Source organism: Eubalaena glacialis, chromosome 1 (genome assembly GCF_028564815.1).
Source record: "Eubalaena glacialis isolate mEubGla1 chromosome 1, mEubGla1.1.hap2.+ XY, whole genome shotgun sequence".
In the NCBI taxonomy this organism is placed as follows: Eukaryota; Metazoa; Chordata; class Mammalia; order Artiodactyla; family Balaenidae; genus Eubalaena; species Eubalaena glacialis.
In genome coordinates this window covers 50,722,172-50,740,507 of record NC_083716.1, presented here as the reverse complement: position 1 = coordinate 50,740,507, position 18,336 = coordinate 50,722,172, and the positions used below count along the sequence as shown (strand labels likewise).

General features: G+C 58.3%; 1 protein-coding gene across 1 annotated transcript in view; it reads left to right on the top strand.

The window, feature by feature from the left end:
- The first annotated feature begins 879 nt into the window (after window positions 1-879).
- Window positions 880-18,336, top strand: part of LDB3 (LIM domain binding 3) — a 57,472-nt gene continuing 40,015 nt past the window's right edge. The window contains exons 1-6 of the mRNA XM_061196670.1: window positions 880-954; window positions 1,088-1,203; window positions 10,621-10,772; window positions 11,237-11,312; window positions 16,872-16,894; window positions 17,971-18,174. Of these exons, the coding sequence (XP_061052653.1) occupies window positions 1,111-1,203; window positions 10,621-10,772; window positions 11,237-11,312; window positions 16,872-16,894; window positions 17,971-18,174 (548 nt within the window). The 5' untranslated portion in view covers window positions 880-954; window positions 1,088-1,110. The remainder of the gene's footprint in view (window positions 955-1,087; window positions 1,204-10,620; window positions 10,773-11,236; window positions 11,313-16,871; window positions 16,895-17,970; window positions 18,175-18,336) is intronic.

Sequence of the window (18,336 nt, the reverse complement as noted above, 5' to 3'; positions counted from 1 at the left end):
CAAAGGGCACTGGGGCCTGGCATGCAACACTGGCAGCTGGAGCTTTCCATGCTGCTGTCAAGTTTTCAGAGCACAAATGAGACAGGAGAGCCAGGAATAACTGCTGGGCCCCAGAGGGTCTGGAGGGTGGGGGCCTGCCCCAGACCTGCTTTCAGACCCTGCACTGAGGGTGCAGGCAGGGGCCCCCCACTGCCAGCTTTGGGTATCAGGAGGTGCCTGCCACCACCTGCAGCCCGTTATCTGGCACGAGTCCCCATAGGAATGAGCTCAGACTCCAGTATGGCTTGGGTCTACTACCTGTGTGACCTTGGGAAAGTTACTTAACCTCTCTGAGCGGGACAAGTGGCAGCCTCTCAGGATCTGAGGAGATAATGGCATGAAGGGCCCAGAGCTGAGCTTGGCCATGCCCAGAGCTGCTGCTATTATTATGATTGTTTTTGTGGTTGGACAACTCTGGGCCCTGAAGTTGTCCCTTATCTTGGGCCAGCATGAGGATAAGAGGCAACTTCAGGGCCCTCACCGGGGAACACAGGGCAGCAAAGACCCAAGTCACAAAGCCCTGCCCAAGGGAGCTCAGCCACGGTCTTCTGGGCAACAGGGTGGGTACAGCCAGGCAGAGAGGGCAGCTGGGCAGTCTGGGCTCTCCAGAGGGCGGAGGGAGCAAGGAGAGGAGAGCAGGGGGGCAGAGCATTATCACTAACCTGGCCAGGCCCCTCTCCTGCCCCCTGGGGGGTGCTGGGTGCCGGACACCCCTCCCCAGGGGCTATATTAGCCTTGTGAGTCACAGTGGACCCGCTGGGAGGCCGAGGGCGGGCGGGCGCAGTGTAGGGTTACAATCCATTTATGGGCGCAGCGGAGGGCAGATATCAGTGTCGATGGCATTCGTTCCCAGCTATTCTTAGGAGCCTCTCAGGAGCTGCACACAGCCCGGCCAGGCAGAAAGGGACGGAGCAGGCAAGGCTGGGGGTTGGGGGCAGGGGCCGAGGAGCAGGCAAGGCCGGGGGTCGGGGGCAGGGGCCGAGGTACGGGCTGGGGAGGCAGGGTGCGTGAGGGTCCTCTCATTCTACTCTTCTCCCTTCATCCGCAGAGGTCGCCGCTGTCAGCACCGGCATGTCTTACAGCGTGACCCTGACCGGGCCTGGGCCCTGGGGCTTCCGTCTGCAGGGGGGCAAGGACTTCAACATGCCACTCACCATCTCCCGGGTGAGTGTGCACGGCCCACAGCCTAGAACCCGCAGGGGCGGGGCATGCTCAAAGGAGGGTGTGTGCGTCCATCCGTCCATCTGTCTGTCCTCCCTGAGGCTCTGGGAAAGCAGAGCACACTTCCCTGGGGGTGGGACTGGACTCAACTGGATACTGCCGGCCACAGGCCCCTGGTCTTGGCCACAGCTGTTGCCCACCCTCGTTGGCTGGCCTATTATGAGTATGAAACATGCGCAAGCGGCTGGTGTTTTGAGCAGAGAAAGCAATGCCAAGTTTGCAGGCCATGCAGGCAGGTAGACAGAAAGTACAGGGCCTTCCTAAGCCTTTCTCTGGGAGGGTGGGCTCAGGGTACCCCCCAAGCCTGGAAGTGGGCAGCTGCTTTGGGGAAAGAGCACTCCTAGCATGGAGAGGTCAGGTGACAGGCGGGCAGATGGTTAGATGTACAGACTGCTGACCTTGGCTGCCCTGCTATCAGGGCTCGGAGCTGGGCTGGGCTGGTAACCGGTCTCCTGCATCCACTCCATCCCAGACCTGAGATAACAGCCCCCTTCTACCCCTGCCTTCCTGGGGCTGCTGTGGGACCTCACACTGGCTGGCTTCGTGGAGCTGGGCCTTCCTCGCTTGCTGGAGGCCCTAGCCATTCACCTACAGCTGCTCTGCCTGCCTGTCTCAAGTCTGGTTCGCCATGCTCACCTGGGGAAATGGCCTGTGTGTTCTGCAGTGTCTGTGATCAGGGAATGGCACTGCCTGATGGGACTGTCACAGATCTTTGGAGATTGTCTGAGTAACTCTATTGCCCAGCTGGAGACACTGAAGTCCAGAGAAGCAAGAAGCTAGATCTGTTTGAGAGGAAGCGGTCTGTGAGAAGGGACTTTGTTTTAAACACTGCTGTGTCCCTGGCACCTAGACCAGTACCTAGGACATAGTAGGTGCTCAGGCAACACTTATCAAGTAAAGGGAAGTCCAGCAGAGGGGCGCTGAAGGCCCCAAGGCTCAGGGTGGACTGTGAAAGGTGCCAGGGCAAAGACAAGCCCTGCCTGGTGGGGTATGCTGAGACTGAGCCCCAGCAGTGCTGGTGTGGGCACAAGGGGGCAGGCTGAGGCCCCAGGCTGTCACTGGAGGGTGATGGATGGGCAGGGGTGTCTGGGTCACTGCTCACCTGGAGACAGGGAGACAGTTTCTTCTCCAGGGCATGGAGACTTGCCTTGGGCCTGAGGGTGGGACGGGGAGGGTGGTGGGGAGGCACTGAGGTGGGCAGCCAGGGAAGGCCTGAAAGGTGCTTGGCAGAGGGGGCAGGGAGCCAATGTCCCCACTGGAGGCACAGTCCTGGCTGTGCAACTAAATGTGGACACTTGGGGGGACCCTAAGATGGAAAGCCCCACTCAGGGGTGTTATGGGAGCCTCACGACAACAATAGTTTCACAACAGCCTCACAACTCCTCTGGGGTGCTGGCCTGGCTCTAGTCCAGGGAGAAGGCCTTGGCCACCATCCTGCTGGAGGTCTGGCTTATTCCAACCTGAGTCTCCAGACCCACTGCCCTGGAGACCCCAGGGTCCCATATTAGAAGGGCACCCAGAGACTTACACACTCAGTCTGATGATATGGTGACACAGGGGCATTTGAGCCCCAGCAGACACACCCCCTCTGCCCTCAGGACCCTGCACAGCTCCCCACCCCCCTGGTTACAGGTCTCCTCCCTGTACAAGGCAGGACCCTCCACCCTCGCTCTCATGGGTCCACCAGCTTCCCACGCCTGGGACTGAGCCTAGATCTCCCCCAGCCCCACTATCCTCAAGGCCTCCTCCTGCTGCTCCCAGCCCCATCCCTGCTGGTGGAAATCAGCCTCCTGGCTCAGTGGCACCCAGGATAGCCGATGACCTCATCCGGGGTCTATGCGCCACCTGGTCCCAGACAGCCCAGGGCTTAAATTGCAGCACAGAGGCCTTAAGCTAGACAGCAGGAAGAATGTCCTCACTGTAGGCAGGGGGTGTATTGGGATGCACTAGAGCCAACGACTAGGGGGGACTTTTAAAAATAGAACCCGCAGCTCAGGCAGGGCATCAGGGGATGGGCCTCTCAACTTCCTTCAGGGGCGTGCCCCCAAATCACCGAGGCCATGGAACCAGCTGGACTGGGTGCTGGGGCCTTCCCAGGGCTTGGAGCCTCTTGATAAGTCCTCTGGTGTGCTGCTGATACCCTGGGCTCGGGCGTCCCAGGCTCAGCGCTGCTGACCAGGCAGGCCTCGGGACACTAGCCCTGCCCTCCCAACAGGGCTGTGGTATTTCCTGCTGGGGTGCTCGAGGTCCTTCTGCACCAGGAACTTCTCCCCTAAGGGGATGCAAGGCCAGAGCTCTCTGGAAGAATCCACTGCAGCCCTGACCTGCTTCCCACAGAGGGCCAGTAGATGTCCTGGCCCGAGTCTTTGCGACAGGGCAGTAGTGGCGTATTGCGGCGGGGGGACTAGCAAAGGCGGGGCCGGCTCCTTCTCAGCAGGGGCCGGCACCCCTGGGCACACGCACTGTCACCCTGAGGCAGGTGGTCAGGCAGGCAGGTCTGGGATTGGCATCTCACTTCAGAGCCGGGCAAACTGAGGCTCCAACTTGCTCATGCGCTCCTGGGACCTTGGTAACCCCATGCCTGCTTCCTCACCCTGCGGCTAGGGGCTAGTAGAAAAGCACTGCGTGGGGCCCATCCTCTGTGTGCTGCAGCTCCTCCTGTAAGAAGGCTGGCCACGTGCAGCCTGGGTGGTAGCCCCTGTACCCACCCCACCCTGCCCACCAGCCCCACAGAATCAACCTTGGCGCAGTAACAGCCCCTCAAGTCCTCCCGTCGGTGGGTCTCAGCCTGAGGACCCACAGAGAAATGGGTTCAGGAGGGAGACTCGGAGGGTGGAGGGGAAATGCCTTTATTTATCCTGGACAGGTGTGGCTGGGCCTGCAACATGAGCTGCCCTCCCACCCCCACCCTCCCCCAATCCCAGCCAGTCCTCCAGGAAGTGGGGGAGGGGTGGGAGCAGCCGAAGAGGGAAGGTTCCAAAGGCCCAGCCCCTACCCCTGTCGGAGCAGCTAGGCCGGAGGCCAGGGCCACGGTCTGGGGCCTTGCCTGTTGGCTCAAGAGTTGCAGCCCTTGACTTTATGGCGGCGACGTATGCTTTTGTTTGGCTCTGCTACTCACAGCTGTGTCACCTTAGAAAAGTCAGTTCACCTGCTCAGCCTCAGTTTTCTCATCTTCAAAATGGGGATGGTACGTCGGTAAAAGTACACGTGAGAGTTCTTTCTAATGTGCACTTATGAAAATACACCTATTTTTCCACATGGGCTGCTTGTGAGGATGGGGGAGCAGTGGAACTGAGCCTGGGCCCAGGGGGGTCGTGCCTCTCTGCTCCAAGGCCTCCACTCCTTACGGCCTTACCCACAGGCCCAGCAGGCTCACCTCTGCCCCTTTGCTGTTCTCGGTTCCAGTATTTGTCAGACTCTCCTGGCTATGGTGGCGACGCAGAGGACAGAGGGTCCCCGGGAGGGGAAGGGGGACAGGCTGAGATTATTCTGGGGCAGTTGCACCGGCGATTCCTGGAATTTTGAGGCCATGGTGCTGTGTCTTGGGCAGCGCCTAGCAGTGCTGACAGCAAGTGTTGTTTATAGCCATGTTGAAGGTCAGGCAAGCCTCTGGAGGGCTGCTGCAGGGCTGGCTCCCGAATGAACGAATGGGGAAGATAACCAGACAGTGGCCCACCGCTGGGGAATACATCCTTAGAGGTTCCCAGGCCAGGCCCTCTCCCAGCATGCTTCTTCTCCCTGGTGCACAGAGCTGTTCCTGACCCCGGGAGGTCCCTGAAGTGAGTGGGCATGAGGCTGGCTGGGTCCTGGGGAGCGGGCCTTCTGAGGTCCTGGGCCGGGACATAGGACAAGGGCAACTTCACTGGCAGGCCCCAGGGACTCCTCGGGCTGAAGGCGTTGTGAGACGGCAGCAAGTGCGAGGAGGGCAGGGCTTCCTGGGTGATGTCTGCTGGGCCTGCTGGGGCAGCTGTCCTGCCTGGGAGATATCTCCCCAGTTCCCTGAATCTCCCTCTTGTCCAGGGGCTAGCCATGATCGAAAGGCCCCCACCCAGGGCCCTTCCATTCCCAAACACAGCTTCTCCACCCCTTTGAAGCCAGGATCCACCTCTTCCCAGGAACCATTCTAAGAGGCATGAAGCAGACTTTGCCATCCAGGACCTAGAACTGGGGGACAAGAGGAGAAGAAAGAGACTCAGAAGGCCAGGGAAGGGTGTGGTCAGCTAGAGACGGGGCCAGTGACCCCTGGCTTTGGCACAGGGAAGTCATTGGTATGTGTGGAGTGGTGGGGGCCAAAGTCAGATGGCTGATGTGAGAGGGATGGGAGATTGTAGAGGCCAGACCTGCTGGTCACTTCTTGGAAATGCCTGGTGGTGAAGAAAGGGAGAGAAACATGGCAGGAGCCGGTTGGAGCAGCTAAGCCTTTTTTTTTTAAGACAACTTTTTTAGAGCAGTTTTAGGTTCACAGCAACGTTGAGAGGAAGATAAAGGGATTTCTCATAACCCCCCTGCCCCCATGCATGCACAGCCTCCCGCATTACCAACGTCCCCCTCCAGAGTGTACATTTGTTATAACTGATGAAACTACCCTGGCACATCATTATTACCCAGAGCCCATAGTTTACATTAGCGTTCACGCTTGGTGTGTACGTTCTATGGTTTTGAACCAATGTATTATGACATGTATCCACCATTATAGTATCACAGAGAGTATTTTCACTGCCCTAGAAGTCCTCTGTGTAAGGAGAGGCTTTTTGAGCATAGATAGGACTCTGGCTTTTTTATCAGCCAGGGTGGGGTTGGAGAGAGGGGCCATGGGAAGACAGCAGCTTCCAGTGAGAGGGCGAGGGATGGAGCAAGGCCCCAGGGGAGGCCAGATGGGAAGGGAACAGAGCATGGCATGACAGTAATTTAATCACACAATGTAAAATGCACTTAGGGCTCCCTGGAAATCCCCTGGGATGTCAGCCTGGGAAGGTCAGGAGGAGATGCTGGAAGCTGCACAGTCCACAGCACCCACAGCCTGCCCTTGCCTCCCATCCCTTGCCGCACCTATACTGGCAGGTCTAGAGGGAAAGGAAGTCAGGGGCCTGTCTGGCTTTAAGCACTAGGAGTGATGGCCGGGACCTTCTGCGGAGCCCAGTGGCCCCCTCTGCTGCCAGGGAGCTGGGGAAATAGGAGCCAAGGGCATGGGTGTGCCTGAGCCCCAGCCGGTGCCTTGCTTCCCTGGGACCCTGGACAGAACTTCTCTCCCCTCCAGCTGATGCTCATGCCCCTCTAGGGACAGAAGGCTGGCTCAGGACTGATCAGTCAGGGCTGGCCCTTTGCACACCACCCTCTGCCAGCTCCAGATCTTGTTTCCTCTGGAGGCGGGGGCTGCAGCCTCCCAGACTCCAACCCCTGGCGCCTCCCAGGGGAAGGGGTCAGGGACAGCACTTGCACCTCCTCGGTTGGGAGCTTCCCTGAAATTGTCTCAGCTCTGCACTGTCTTTGTATAATGCCCTATTTAATGATGAAGTCCTCACCACAATCCCGGGAGAAAGGCATCATTGCTGTCTTTACACAGAGGTCATGGAGGCTGGCACTGCAACCTCAGGTCTGGCTCGGACTACAGTCCATGGTCTTTGCTCTACTGCTTCCCCCCACGCACCCGAAGGTCACGGGGGCCACAGCTGCTATCCCTGTGACCCCTCTGGGGTGCCCTAAACCATGGCCCAGCAAGGAGGGTGGGCTAGGTGGCGATCTTGGCCCCCAAACACCTAGAGCCTGCCTTAGGGGCTTCTGAGACAGGACCTCGGTCCTGGAGCTCTGCCCGTGGCTGGGTTCCCTGTTGAGAGGTGGCTGGTGACTAGAGGAGGTGAAAAGTGGAATGAAACAATCATTACAAAGAGTTTTTCAAATGCTCCAAAGGGGCTAGAAAGACTTTAAAGAAAAAAAAATCCTCCAAGGATTTAGGAGCTTTGGGTCTTTTCTGGGACAAGGAAAGCAGAGGGAGGGGGCTAGGGAGTCAGACAAGAGGTACATGGGTACCTCACACCTAGACTGCACTCTTCACAAGCCCTGGGCTCTGGGCAAGTGTTCAAGGGTGGCCGCACCCTTCTGCCAGGCAGGCTGCTCCTGCAGAGCGAGGAAGGGTCTGACGGCCCTTGGGCAGAGCTGAGGGGCAACTTCCTTAGAGTCCCTGCCTCCTTCTCTAGGGAGACCTGGGCAGAACTAGCAGAGCGCCTCCCTGCAAGAGGATTATAGCATCCTCCTCCCCACCAGCCCGAGGGGTCTTGAACCCTGCTCAGGGCAGCCAAAGGTCAGGCCAGCTGAGCCCTGATGAGCACACACAGGTGCAAGGAGAGGCGCCAGGGGCAGGCTGGAGCCAGCTTGGTGGCAAATTCCTCAGGGAGTTTGGCTGTTGACCAAGCCTGGGGGAGCCTGGGCTCTTCCCTGGGAAAAGGATCATCTCAGTCTATACCTGAGGATGAGGGGGAGCCAGCCAGGGCCAGGCAAGGGGAAGGTGGGAGCCCTGTGGGAAGGTATGATGTTAGCTAACCCATGCCTGAGGGAGAAATAAGTCCTCAAGACAGCTCGGAAGGGAGGGCATTCCAGATGGCCCCGTGGTTTGCCCTAGCTGAGCTGGCCCCAGCCTCTCTTGGATGTCATTCTGGTGTCCTTGTTCACACTTAATCCACGATCTCCTGGACACAGCTCTGGTCCTGCCTGGCAGGCATCACCTCTGCAGGCATGAGGCCCTCCCCTCTGTCTGGGGTCTGTGGCTGCACTGCCTGGGAGCTCCCTGCTGCAGGCTGATGGCCCCCTTCTCTGTGGATGCTTAGAAGCATCTGGGGGAGCCCTGGGTCGGGAAGCCCTGGCATGGGGGTGTCCTGCTGTGGGGGAACCCTGTGGGCAGTCCACTAAGACAGCAGAGGCATTGTGCAATTCACCCTGAATGGGAGCATACTGGCGTCTACTACTTTCTCTGAAATGCTTCAAACATAATGTGGATTGATGGATGGAGAGAGGGATGGACACTTGACCAGCAAGTTGAGTGAAATGCTACAGTAGAACCTCGGTGGTGGGTATTCAGGTGCTCCCCGTAGAATTAGTTCTGCCTTACTGTGTTTGAAGGTGTCTATAATAAAATACCCGGAAGAACAGAGGCCTGCACATGAAGCTAGAGGGTGTAGGGAAAGGTGATTTTCTTGCAGGACCGGCCTGGCTGGACAACTCAGTTTGCCCTCAGGAGTCCCCTCTCAGCCTAGAAAGTGTTTTACTTTTCCTTGTTGTCGTTTTTTATCCTTTGCTTAACCGCTTAAATCAAAGGAAACAACACACTCCTGTCACTAGTAGAGGCTCTGTACGGCCATTGATTTGGGGATAAAGGCGACGTGTGTTTTGAGATGGCCCGAGCACTTCCAAGATGCCCCTGTGGGAGCCTGGAGAGTAGGCGGGACTTGGCAAACTGGACAATGTGGCTTCCTGAAAATCAAGGCGTTTGTTTCTCTATTGTCCTGGCCTCATCCCAGCAGATTCCAGGGGCGGTGGGGAGGCTGCTCAGGGCACAAGGTGGCCAGTGTTTAAGAAGGTACCACAGTTCCTGGGTCTGAAATGGCTGGTCAGCGGCAATTGGCAAGAGTTCTCCTGGTCTTGCTATAATCACTGGGTTAACACACGTGGTTCCTGGCCCACCCTGTAGAGCCTGTCTGGGAATGGGCTGGAGGCTGGTGACTGCAGGGCTCTGGTTAGGATGGGGGTTCCCTCCGAGAGGCCCGGCAGGATGTTTCCATCCATGTCTGAGAGCCCAGAATCTGGCCAGAGGCCCACCGAGGCCTGGCACCCAGGGCATGGGACTGTCCCCAGGGCCTCTTTGGGCTCCTTCTAGGATGGTCCCCAAGCCTTGGCCAGAAAATGGCTTCTGCCAGCATTAGGAGCCAGCCTTGTCCTTGGGGTATAGCCAGGAAGGTAACTGGGATGTGCCCAGAGAAGCCAGGAGGACTGGCTGGTGGGCATGTTGGGGAAGAAAAGCCAAGGGACACCCTCTAGGCACAGCTTGGTGGGGGGTGACTCCCAGGGGCTCCTCTTTCCTATGATGTCACTGGAAGCAAGCCCTGCCCGGCACCCCATGTGATGTCACAGCGTGCTTCCACATTATGTCATGGGGGTCAGGTTATAAAATCATTCTATGTGATGTCAGGAGGGGATGCAGCCAAAGTCTCCACGACATCCCATGAGACACCTTTAGGGGTGAAGCTTCATCACACTCCATGTAATGTCACTAGGGGCCGGCCCGCAAGCTATTTTAGGTGATGTCACTAGGCCTTCCAGAATTTTGCATTTCATGGTATGTCACTGCATAAGAGGCCACCATGGCATTCAGGGTGCTATTACTGGGGGCTGGACATGCAGAATTTGGCATTGTGCATGATGTCATTGGGAGTGGAATCTGAGCCATCTCAGCATCCCAGGTAATGTCCCTGGGAGTGTGGTCTTCCTGACATTGCATGGGGGATTCATGGGGTGGCATATCCATGGCATTCTGTGTGATCACACTGGGGGTAGGGCCCCCAGACTCTAGCATTCTGTAATGTCACTAGAGTGCAAGATTTGGGAACTGGCCTCCACATTTGCACCTCCCCTTTGGGAAATATGAAGCCAACCACAGAGCACTGAGCTCCATGTCCCAGCTGACCTTGCTCCCGCAAGCAGGCTTGACAGCTCTGCCAGCCCTCTCTGCACACCTGCCACAGTAGAGTAAGACACACTTACACTAGGATGCTTTTGTGAGGGTACATTTGGCCTGCCTGCTGGCCTGGCAGCATCTCTATGGTGGTGATGAGTCTTAGCAGCTGCTGAATTCTTCTGGAGCCTGGAAAGTGTGCCATGGGTTTTCAAGGTGCAGATGTTATAGTAGGCTAATTGGTGTAACAAACAACCCCCAGTTCTCTTAGCACAGTGGAAGTTTATTTCTCATTCATGCAACATCCAATTCGGTGCTCCTTAGTCATCTCTCCTCCAAGCAGTGACTCCATGATCCAGGTCCCTTCCAGTTAGTGGCTTGGCTGTCCTCCTCTGGGTCCTCTGCATCCAGTCAGCTGACAAGCAGAGAGAGTGCAGGATGGCAAGATGTTTGCTAGGGGCAGGCCTGGAAGTGGTGTGCTTTGATTTCAGAGCTAGTCTCATGGCTGCACTCAGATACAAAGCACCAGGAAATGTGGTAGCTCTGTGCCAGGAAAAGGAAGCAGGCTTGGTGGTCATAGTGAATGAAAGACAAAATGGCAAGCCTCTACTGGATGATCCCTGGTGATTCTTCCCTGAGGACGGGCCCATCCTCAGGTCACCCTTCTTATGTTCACCCCCCATCTGCTACCCTCTCAGATCACACCGGGCAGCAAGGCCGCCCAGTCCCAGCTCAGCCCGGGTGACCTTGTGGTGGCCATTGACGGCATCAACACAGATACCATGACCCACCTGGAGGCCCAGAACAAGATCAAGTCTGCCAGCTACAACCTGAGTCTCACACTGCAGAAGTAGGTGGGAGCTCTCCAGAGCAGGGGGCAGAGGTTGGGTGTGGGCACCAAGGGCCTGGGAGAGGAGCTGTCCAGCATGGGCCCAGCCTCGTGCTACCGGACCGCACAGGGAAGTGAGGACAGCCTCTGGACCAAAAGAAGGACAGGCCCAAGTCATCAAGCACCTGCCATGTCTGTGCCTCACTTTACAGATGAGGCTCAGAGAGGGTGGATAACGGTACTGCTGGTATGTGGGCAGCCGGGCCTGGAAGCCAGGGTCTTCCCTGCTTCCTCTGTGCACAGGCAGCCTCCCTGAGACCTAGCAGAGACCCGTGGCTGCAAAGTACCCCAGAGCCTTGACTTCTCCATGCTGGTCAGGCCTCTGCCCTGGCTTCCTGGGTTCCAGATGTTTTCCCCTCTCCAGTCCTTCTCAGGCAGGAGCTCCTGGACCCAATGGCAACTGTCTCCATTTCTGGTTTTTCCAGGTCGAAGCGTCCCATTCTCATCTCCACGGCAGCGCCCCCGATCCACTCCCCTCTGCCTGTGATCCCCCACCAAAAGGTAGGTGCTGACTGTGGGTGGCAGGCTCCACTCTGGGCCGTGGTTCCTGGAGTGCAGCCACTGGTCTGCCTGCCTGACCCTCGGCTGGCCTGACTCTGGCAAGGTGGGGGGATCAGCCCGGCCCCAGCCCTGCCTCTGCCTCGGCTGATGCCAGGGAGGTGGCACAGACCCCCTGGGGAGAAGCATTCAAGCCCCATAAAATGCTGCAGGTAGGGGTGCCCGCCTGGGTGCTTAGCCAGCACCCTGGGCCTCATGGGCGGGCTGACAGGAAATCCACTTAGGCAGCAGTGTTTTCAGGAAAGGGACCATTCTCCCAGCCAAGTAGGGACGAGTGTCCAGAAGGCTCTGACCCTCATCCTCCTGAGGGCACTGGGGAGTGGGGTAACCGTGGCATGAAAGCCAAGGCCCCAGTTTGAGCTGGTGACCCCAGGAGGAGCTCCCAGGCATGGGGGGGCCTGCTGGCCCTCAGGGTTTCTCCTGTGTCACAGGCTGTCTCCCTCCCGTGTCCCTTTCTCCTCCCAGTTGCACGCTCCTATACCGCACTCAGAAGTGCTGGTGCAGCCAGCAGGTACCAGGCCCCTTCCCAGCTCCCTCTAAGCAGCTCAACCCTGAGGGACCCAGAGCATGGGAGGCCTACCCCACCGCTCCTACAGGACTACACACTCCCGCCACTCTCCACCCCTCCTTGCAGGACCTCATACTGACCCTGTCTGTCCAGTGGGGTAGAGTGGGTGATGGGCAGGGTGGGGAGAGGGGACAAGAAGATGACGGGGGTCTGGGGTGGGTGACAGATTGAGGAAGTGGGCAGAGGGCTGTTGGGGAGAAGCTGCAGAGGCAGACTGAGGGAAGCAAATGTCAGCCCCCCTCCTTCCTCAGTTTCCCCTCTGCACCTCTACTCTGCCTGTTCAACACTAGCCCAGAAGGCCCCCTCTCACTGGCCGTATGGGGCATTGCAGAGTGGGGTCAGCAGAGCAGGAGGCAGGGCTGTGCTCACCAGGTGCCCCCATTCAGGGGAAGGGGGAACAGATGTAGGATGGAGGGGTCTCCCCACAATTCCCTGAGACCACACCCCCTTTCCTCCAGCTCTGCAGTCAGGCTGGCTTGGCCTAGCTTTCTGTGTGGGGCTTTGCATTTTGTCCAGGTGGATGACAGCTTCAGGGCCAGGAGCCTCACCCCACTCTTTTTGACAAAACCCTTCTCTTCCAGGTGTCCTTTCTATCCCCCAACCCTGACCTCGGTGCAGTGGGCTGCGGGCTCCAGGGTGGTGGGCTGCTAGGCGCTCGCACTAACCCCTCTGTTTCAGATTCATGCAGAAGCGCTGGGATGGGCATGGCCTCTAACTGCTCTCTTCTCTCTCCCCTGCATGGTGCTGCCCTGGGCCAGGACCCTGCTCTGGACACGGACAGCAGCCTGGCAGCACCCAGCCCCAACCCCGAGGCGAGGGCCATCCCGGGCACCCCAGGCACCCTGGAGCTCGGGCAGACCTTTAGCTCCTCCTTCTCCCAGACCTCCGTCTTCTCCTCACACACGGAGGCCTCTGACGCTGGCCCTCCATGGGGCAGCCCGGGGGCCAAGGTCAGCCTGGAGGGGGCCCTCGACTCTCTAAGCCCGAAAGCCCTGCGGGGTTCGAGCCAGCCAAGGCAGTATAACAACCCCGTTGGCCTGTACTCGGCAGAGACCCTGAGGGAGATGGCTCAGAGGTATCAGATGAGCCTCCGAGGGAAGGCCTCAGGTGCTGGACTCCTAGGAGGGTAGGTAACGGGCTCACAGCTCTCCACTGGTGGTCAGGGGCCATCTGGGTCCTCAGTGCTCGTAGAGGCCTGGTCAGATAGTCAGAGCGAGGAACTGGCCTCATTCTGGCCAGCCCCAAGCCCATGAGGCAGTGCAGGCTAAGAGCAGTGAAATCAATCATCCTATTGACATTTGCCATGAGCTGGGCCCATCATTGCTTTACACAAGCTGGGGCGATGTGTCAGATTTTGCAGAGAGGGAAACTGAGGCTCAGAGAAGGTTAAGTCAAGGTCCAGCTGTCCAGCTACTAAGTGGCCAAGCTGGGCCTGAATACAAGAGACTCTGACTCCCAAAACTTTCACATCAGGTCACCCACCAAGACAGGACAAAGCCTAATACCTCCAGGAACTCTGGGGCAAAGGGACAGGCTGGTCCCCACTCCTTTGGGAGTCCTGAGAGGTGGGAGAGCAAGTTCTCTAGGTCTGGCAGTGGTCTGGGAAGGCTGCCTGGAGGAGGGAGCACCTGAGCTGGGTACAGAGAGACGGGGCAATAGGGTGAGGGGAGTGGGTAGGCAGGACTGACCCTGGCTAGGGTGGGGAAGCAAGGGAGCAGGACCCTGAGGAGAAAGGGGCCCTGCAGGAGAACAGCAGGCCACCCCCTGCTCCCCAAGGCCTAGCTAATGGTACTCTTGGAGCACAGGAGTTAAAAGAACCTAGAGCCAGAGCCAGGGTGGGCATTGTGGAGGGGCTGAGGGGAGGGAGCCTCCCAGCAGAGCACATATTAGCTTACAAGTCCTGAAGGTTTGTTATCTCATTGTAACTTCTTCCATAGCCCCATGCAATTGGTATAATCGTCTCTGGGCTGGAGGCAAAGCAGGCTGAGTCAAGGCATATGGCCCAGTGGCTAGGGGTTCAGGGCTCTTCCACGAGGCTGTCCATATCTCAGGATTACGGGGAGGATTGAAGGAGATAACACGTGCATAGTGCTGAGCTCTGTTCTGGCACACTCACTGCGTGCTACCTGCCATCACTGCCTGGAGTCACACAACAGGTACACAGATGAGTCAGCATTGCAATCCAGGTCAGTGTGATCCAAGCCCACACCCTTCCTTTGACCTAGCCGCGCATGGTATCTGTGCTCCGCCCGTTCACTGCTCCCCTGGGGATCCCCAGCTCCCCCAGATCCCATAGCTCTTTCTGGGATCCTGAGTAAAGCTGGGCGCTCTACGGTCTGAGCACTTGGACCCTGGCTTCCCTGGACCAAGATGGCAAAGCTTTCTACCCCCAGGCTTTTTCCAGCAAGCGGCTTCTGCCAGAAAGCTCAGGGAAAGACAGAGTAGAAGTGGACTCTTTCTCCTGCCTTGGATGGGCTGATAGCTCTTCCTGATTCTCTCTGGGCCTGGCCCCCAGCAGGGAGGTCACGCTCTGGTGGACCTGGACTTCCATGGGGCCCACCTGCAGTGATGGTAAGGTCTTCCCTCACGGAGGCCTCAGTCGAGGCTGGGGGCTGGTTAACGGTCCATATGCTTTATCTAACACAACTCTCTCAGCAACTTCAGAGGGGGAGCATCATTCCCTCATTTTATAGCTGGGAAATAGAAACCCAGAGAGAGCAAGTAATTTGCCCAAGGTCACACAGTTAATGAGTGGCAGATAGGACTGGCACTCAGGTCAGTCTGACTTCTCCCTGCATGGAGCCAGGGACCTACCTGCCTGCCCCACCCGTTTCTCCCGACTCCCGACAAGCCCTCCCATTGGCACAAGGGCTTCTCAGAACCTGACAAGTGTTAGATTATTACTTGACACTCAGAGCAGCAGGGTCCAACAGTTTCTTCAAAGGGAAGATGGGCTAGGGAGGGAATATGGTGCGTGCTTCATTCAAAGTGAAGGCTGATGCTGTGGTCCCAGCAGGAAGGGCAGAGCCTCTGACCTGGGCTAGCCAAGGGCTGAGGCCACCACCTCACAGGAGACAGGGTTGGCAAATGCTACTCCCTATGTCTGTTCATCACACACTTAACCCATGCTGAGGGCTTTACACTCAGGATTCTGTTCAGTCTGCGGAGGGCACCACCCTCTCGGTGTTATGAATGAGGAGACTGAGGCTAAGACAGGTGGGTAACTTGTCCAGAGTCACAGCTCTAGGAAGAGGCAGGGTCAGGATTTGAACTCTGTCCTGTCTGGCTCCAAAAGGAAGCTCCTTCCCATACTCTCTCTCTCTGGGTAGCTTCAAGGTGATCCCTTGGCAGCTTGTATGCCCTTGGGAGGAGTGGAGAGGAACAGAGGGGGTGAAAGAACAGCCGGGCCTGCAGCCCCCTGCTCCTTGTCCTCTCTGGGGCTGGTACTGAAGGGCAGTGTCCCTCAGGCCAGTTGGTGCGAGGGCCCCCGGGCGTTTTTACATCTTTGGCTCATTCTCCCCAAGACCTGGCTGCCCCTCTCTGAGCTATGTCTGTTGCAGGCATCTCAGCCTCCAGGTCCTCAGGCAGAAGCTAAGCAGGGGGCAGGAATCAATGCCAAAGCAGGAGCTGGCTACCTAGGCAGGGAAGGGCATAGGCAGCCCCTGAGGCCAGCACTGCCCTCTACAGGGGGCACTGGGCTGGTCAGGGCAAGAGCTGATCCTGCAGTTGTCAGCACTTGCCAAAAATGGAGAAGGAATTGGAGATCTGTGATGGCCCTTTCCTAACATAGCTCCACTTGCAGCTATTTTGAGCCTGGGAGGACAGAGGGAATTTTATCAGCCCTGAGACAGGGTTGGGCCGCCTGGGACTGGCGGGGGTGGGGGTGGGGGTCTCCCTGGCTTTGGTCTGGATCCCCAGGGTCCTGGCCAAGGGGTGACCAGGGCCAGGCCAGCTGAGGCCCAGGCTCTCCCAGCCAGAGCCCAGAGTGGTCAGATATGGGAAAGTGGCAGGGTGTGGGGAAAGGGACGCCACTTTCTGCACTCTTCTCCCCTCAGGTTTCTGACAAGGGTCTGCCATTGCAAGGAATTTGCATTTAAAGAAACATAATGCAGGCAATGCCTCCCTCAAGGAGATGATACTCCAGGAGGCTGGCTCTCAGATAAGAGTGAGGGTGGGGTCCCTCTTGTAGTGTCCAAGCTGGGCTGCCTTGTCTGGGGGTTTTCCTGCAATAAAGGACCTGCACTTCTCCCAAGCCTCCTCATTCCTCCATCCTGCCTCACTGCCCATCCACAGGGCCTTTAAGGGCAGTTACTGGGAACTGCACAGACCCCTTACTACTGTGCCCCGGGAGGAGTGTCCAGGGCTGCCTGACCCTCCTCTGGGAAAGAGAGCATGTTCCCGGGGCTGTGAGAAACCCCACTGCACACAAACCCCAGCACCACTGCAACTCCTGCTCAGGGAACAGAACTCCTGGAGCTGTCCCCCATTAAACAAGGGTAAGTCCAGAGCTACTGTCCGGCCAGGAGGCACCTGGGGCCTTGGCCGTTCCTGTAGCAGCCATCGCTAGTCCGGTCTCCATCTCCAGCTTCCTCGCCGGGGTCTACAGCCAAGGTGTATGTAGGAGATTCATGTACATGGTAAATGAGCACCTATGAAGATGGACAAAAAAACCTTTCTCCCTGGCAAAGCTTCAGGTACTGTGGACGTACACTGCAGCTGGCATCTCTGACCCAAACTGAGAGGCTGTGATCGGGACGCTGAGCTCTTCCCCCTCCTCACTCTGCACTCTCCTCACCCAGTGCCAGTCTGGGCTGCCTCTGCCTCCACAGTGGCCAGTCTGAGGACCATCCCTAGGTCCCTACGCTCAAACCCTCTGGCAGGACCCTCACTCTGATAGCCCTGTTTTCTTTGCTTTTTCTCTCCTCCCCCCCCAGGTGATAGCCAACTCTCCAGCCAAGTTAGTATCAAAGGAAAGCACGTGTGTGTGCTTGCCTGCATATCCCAGCATGCGACCGCGTGTCTGGGGGGCTGGGCAGCGTGCGTCTGTGTCAGCAGCATGTGTACGTGTATGTGCATGCGTGAATGGGGGTGCATTTGTGTCCCTGAGTGAGCCTGCATGTGTGTGAAGCTGCGAGTATGGAGTGGAGGCAGTGCGGAGGGGCGCTGGGGCTCCGGCAGATGCCCCAGACCATTGTGTTCCCAATTAGCTGCTGCAGCTGCTTAGACCGCAGGCTGGCTCCGGTGGGCGGTGGGTGGAGTGCGTGCTGACGCCGGTTCTGGGCGAGCCTGAAGACGTTTCTAGCCTGGCCGGACCACTCAGAAGGGCTGTACCTGACCTTGTCTTTGCCTGGGGAGCACGCTTAACTGTTGAAGGGAAAAGCCTCCATGGGTAGAAGCTGGTGGGCCACCCAGCAAGTTGGACTTCGGCGGGGCCTGAGCAGCTAAGCCCTGCTCCGAGGAAGAAGCACATGCACTGAAGAGTCTGGAGGAGCAGAGCCCCGGGCCACCCAAGATGAGTCCCTTCGTGGAGGAACCAAGCTCAGAATCCCTGTGGGTGCCCAGTGGGGCTGCTTTTTGCCTTTGGGCGTTCTGGACTCCGCTTGGGCTGCCGCTGCCTCTCACGCGTGGCCCAGCTCCTGTCTCCTAATCCCAACCGCCACTCCGCAACCCCTTCCCTTTCTGCTTCCCTGCGGGTGTGGTGAGAGAGCTCTCAATGCCTGGCGCCCCCTGCTGACCCTGGGCGGTAGCTCAGGCTGAGCCGGGGCCTCCAGGGATCTGGGAAAGCGGAGACAGGCAAGAAGAACCTTCCGCAAATGGCTCTGGGGAGGGTGAGAGGATTTTCCCGACCAGACCCAGCCCGCCCACGTCGGTCGGGGGGACTCGGGTAGCCTTCCTGGGATCAGGCTTAGGGAGGTCTCTCTCCACACCCTGCACCACCAGCCCTCACCTTGAGCCGTGTAACACCACCTGTTGCCCCTTCTCTCCTTCCACCTCCCTCCCTCGCTCCCCTGCTCCCATGCTCCCCTCCCCCAGCGCCGACTACCAGGAACGCTTCAACCCCAGCGCCCTGAAGGACTCGGCCCTGTCGACCCACAAGCCCATCGAGGTGAAGGGGCTGGGCGGCAAGGCCACCATCATCCACGCGCAGTACAACACGCCCATCAGCATGTACTCCCAGGACGCCATCATGGACGCCATCGCCGGGCAGGCCCAGGCCCAGGGCAGTGACTTCAGTGGGTAAGCGCCTCCCCTCCTCCACTGGCACTCGCCGCCTCCGCCGCGTCACCACCGAGGAGGGCACCGGGCCGCTGGGCGCCATCGGAGACTTTGGGCATCGGGACCAGCTGTCCTCCATCATCTTGATCCTCCCAGGGTACAGCCCTTGGAGGAGAGCCAGCC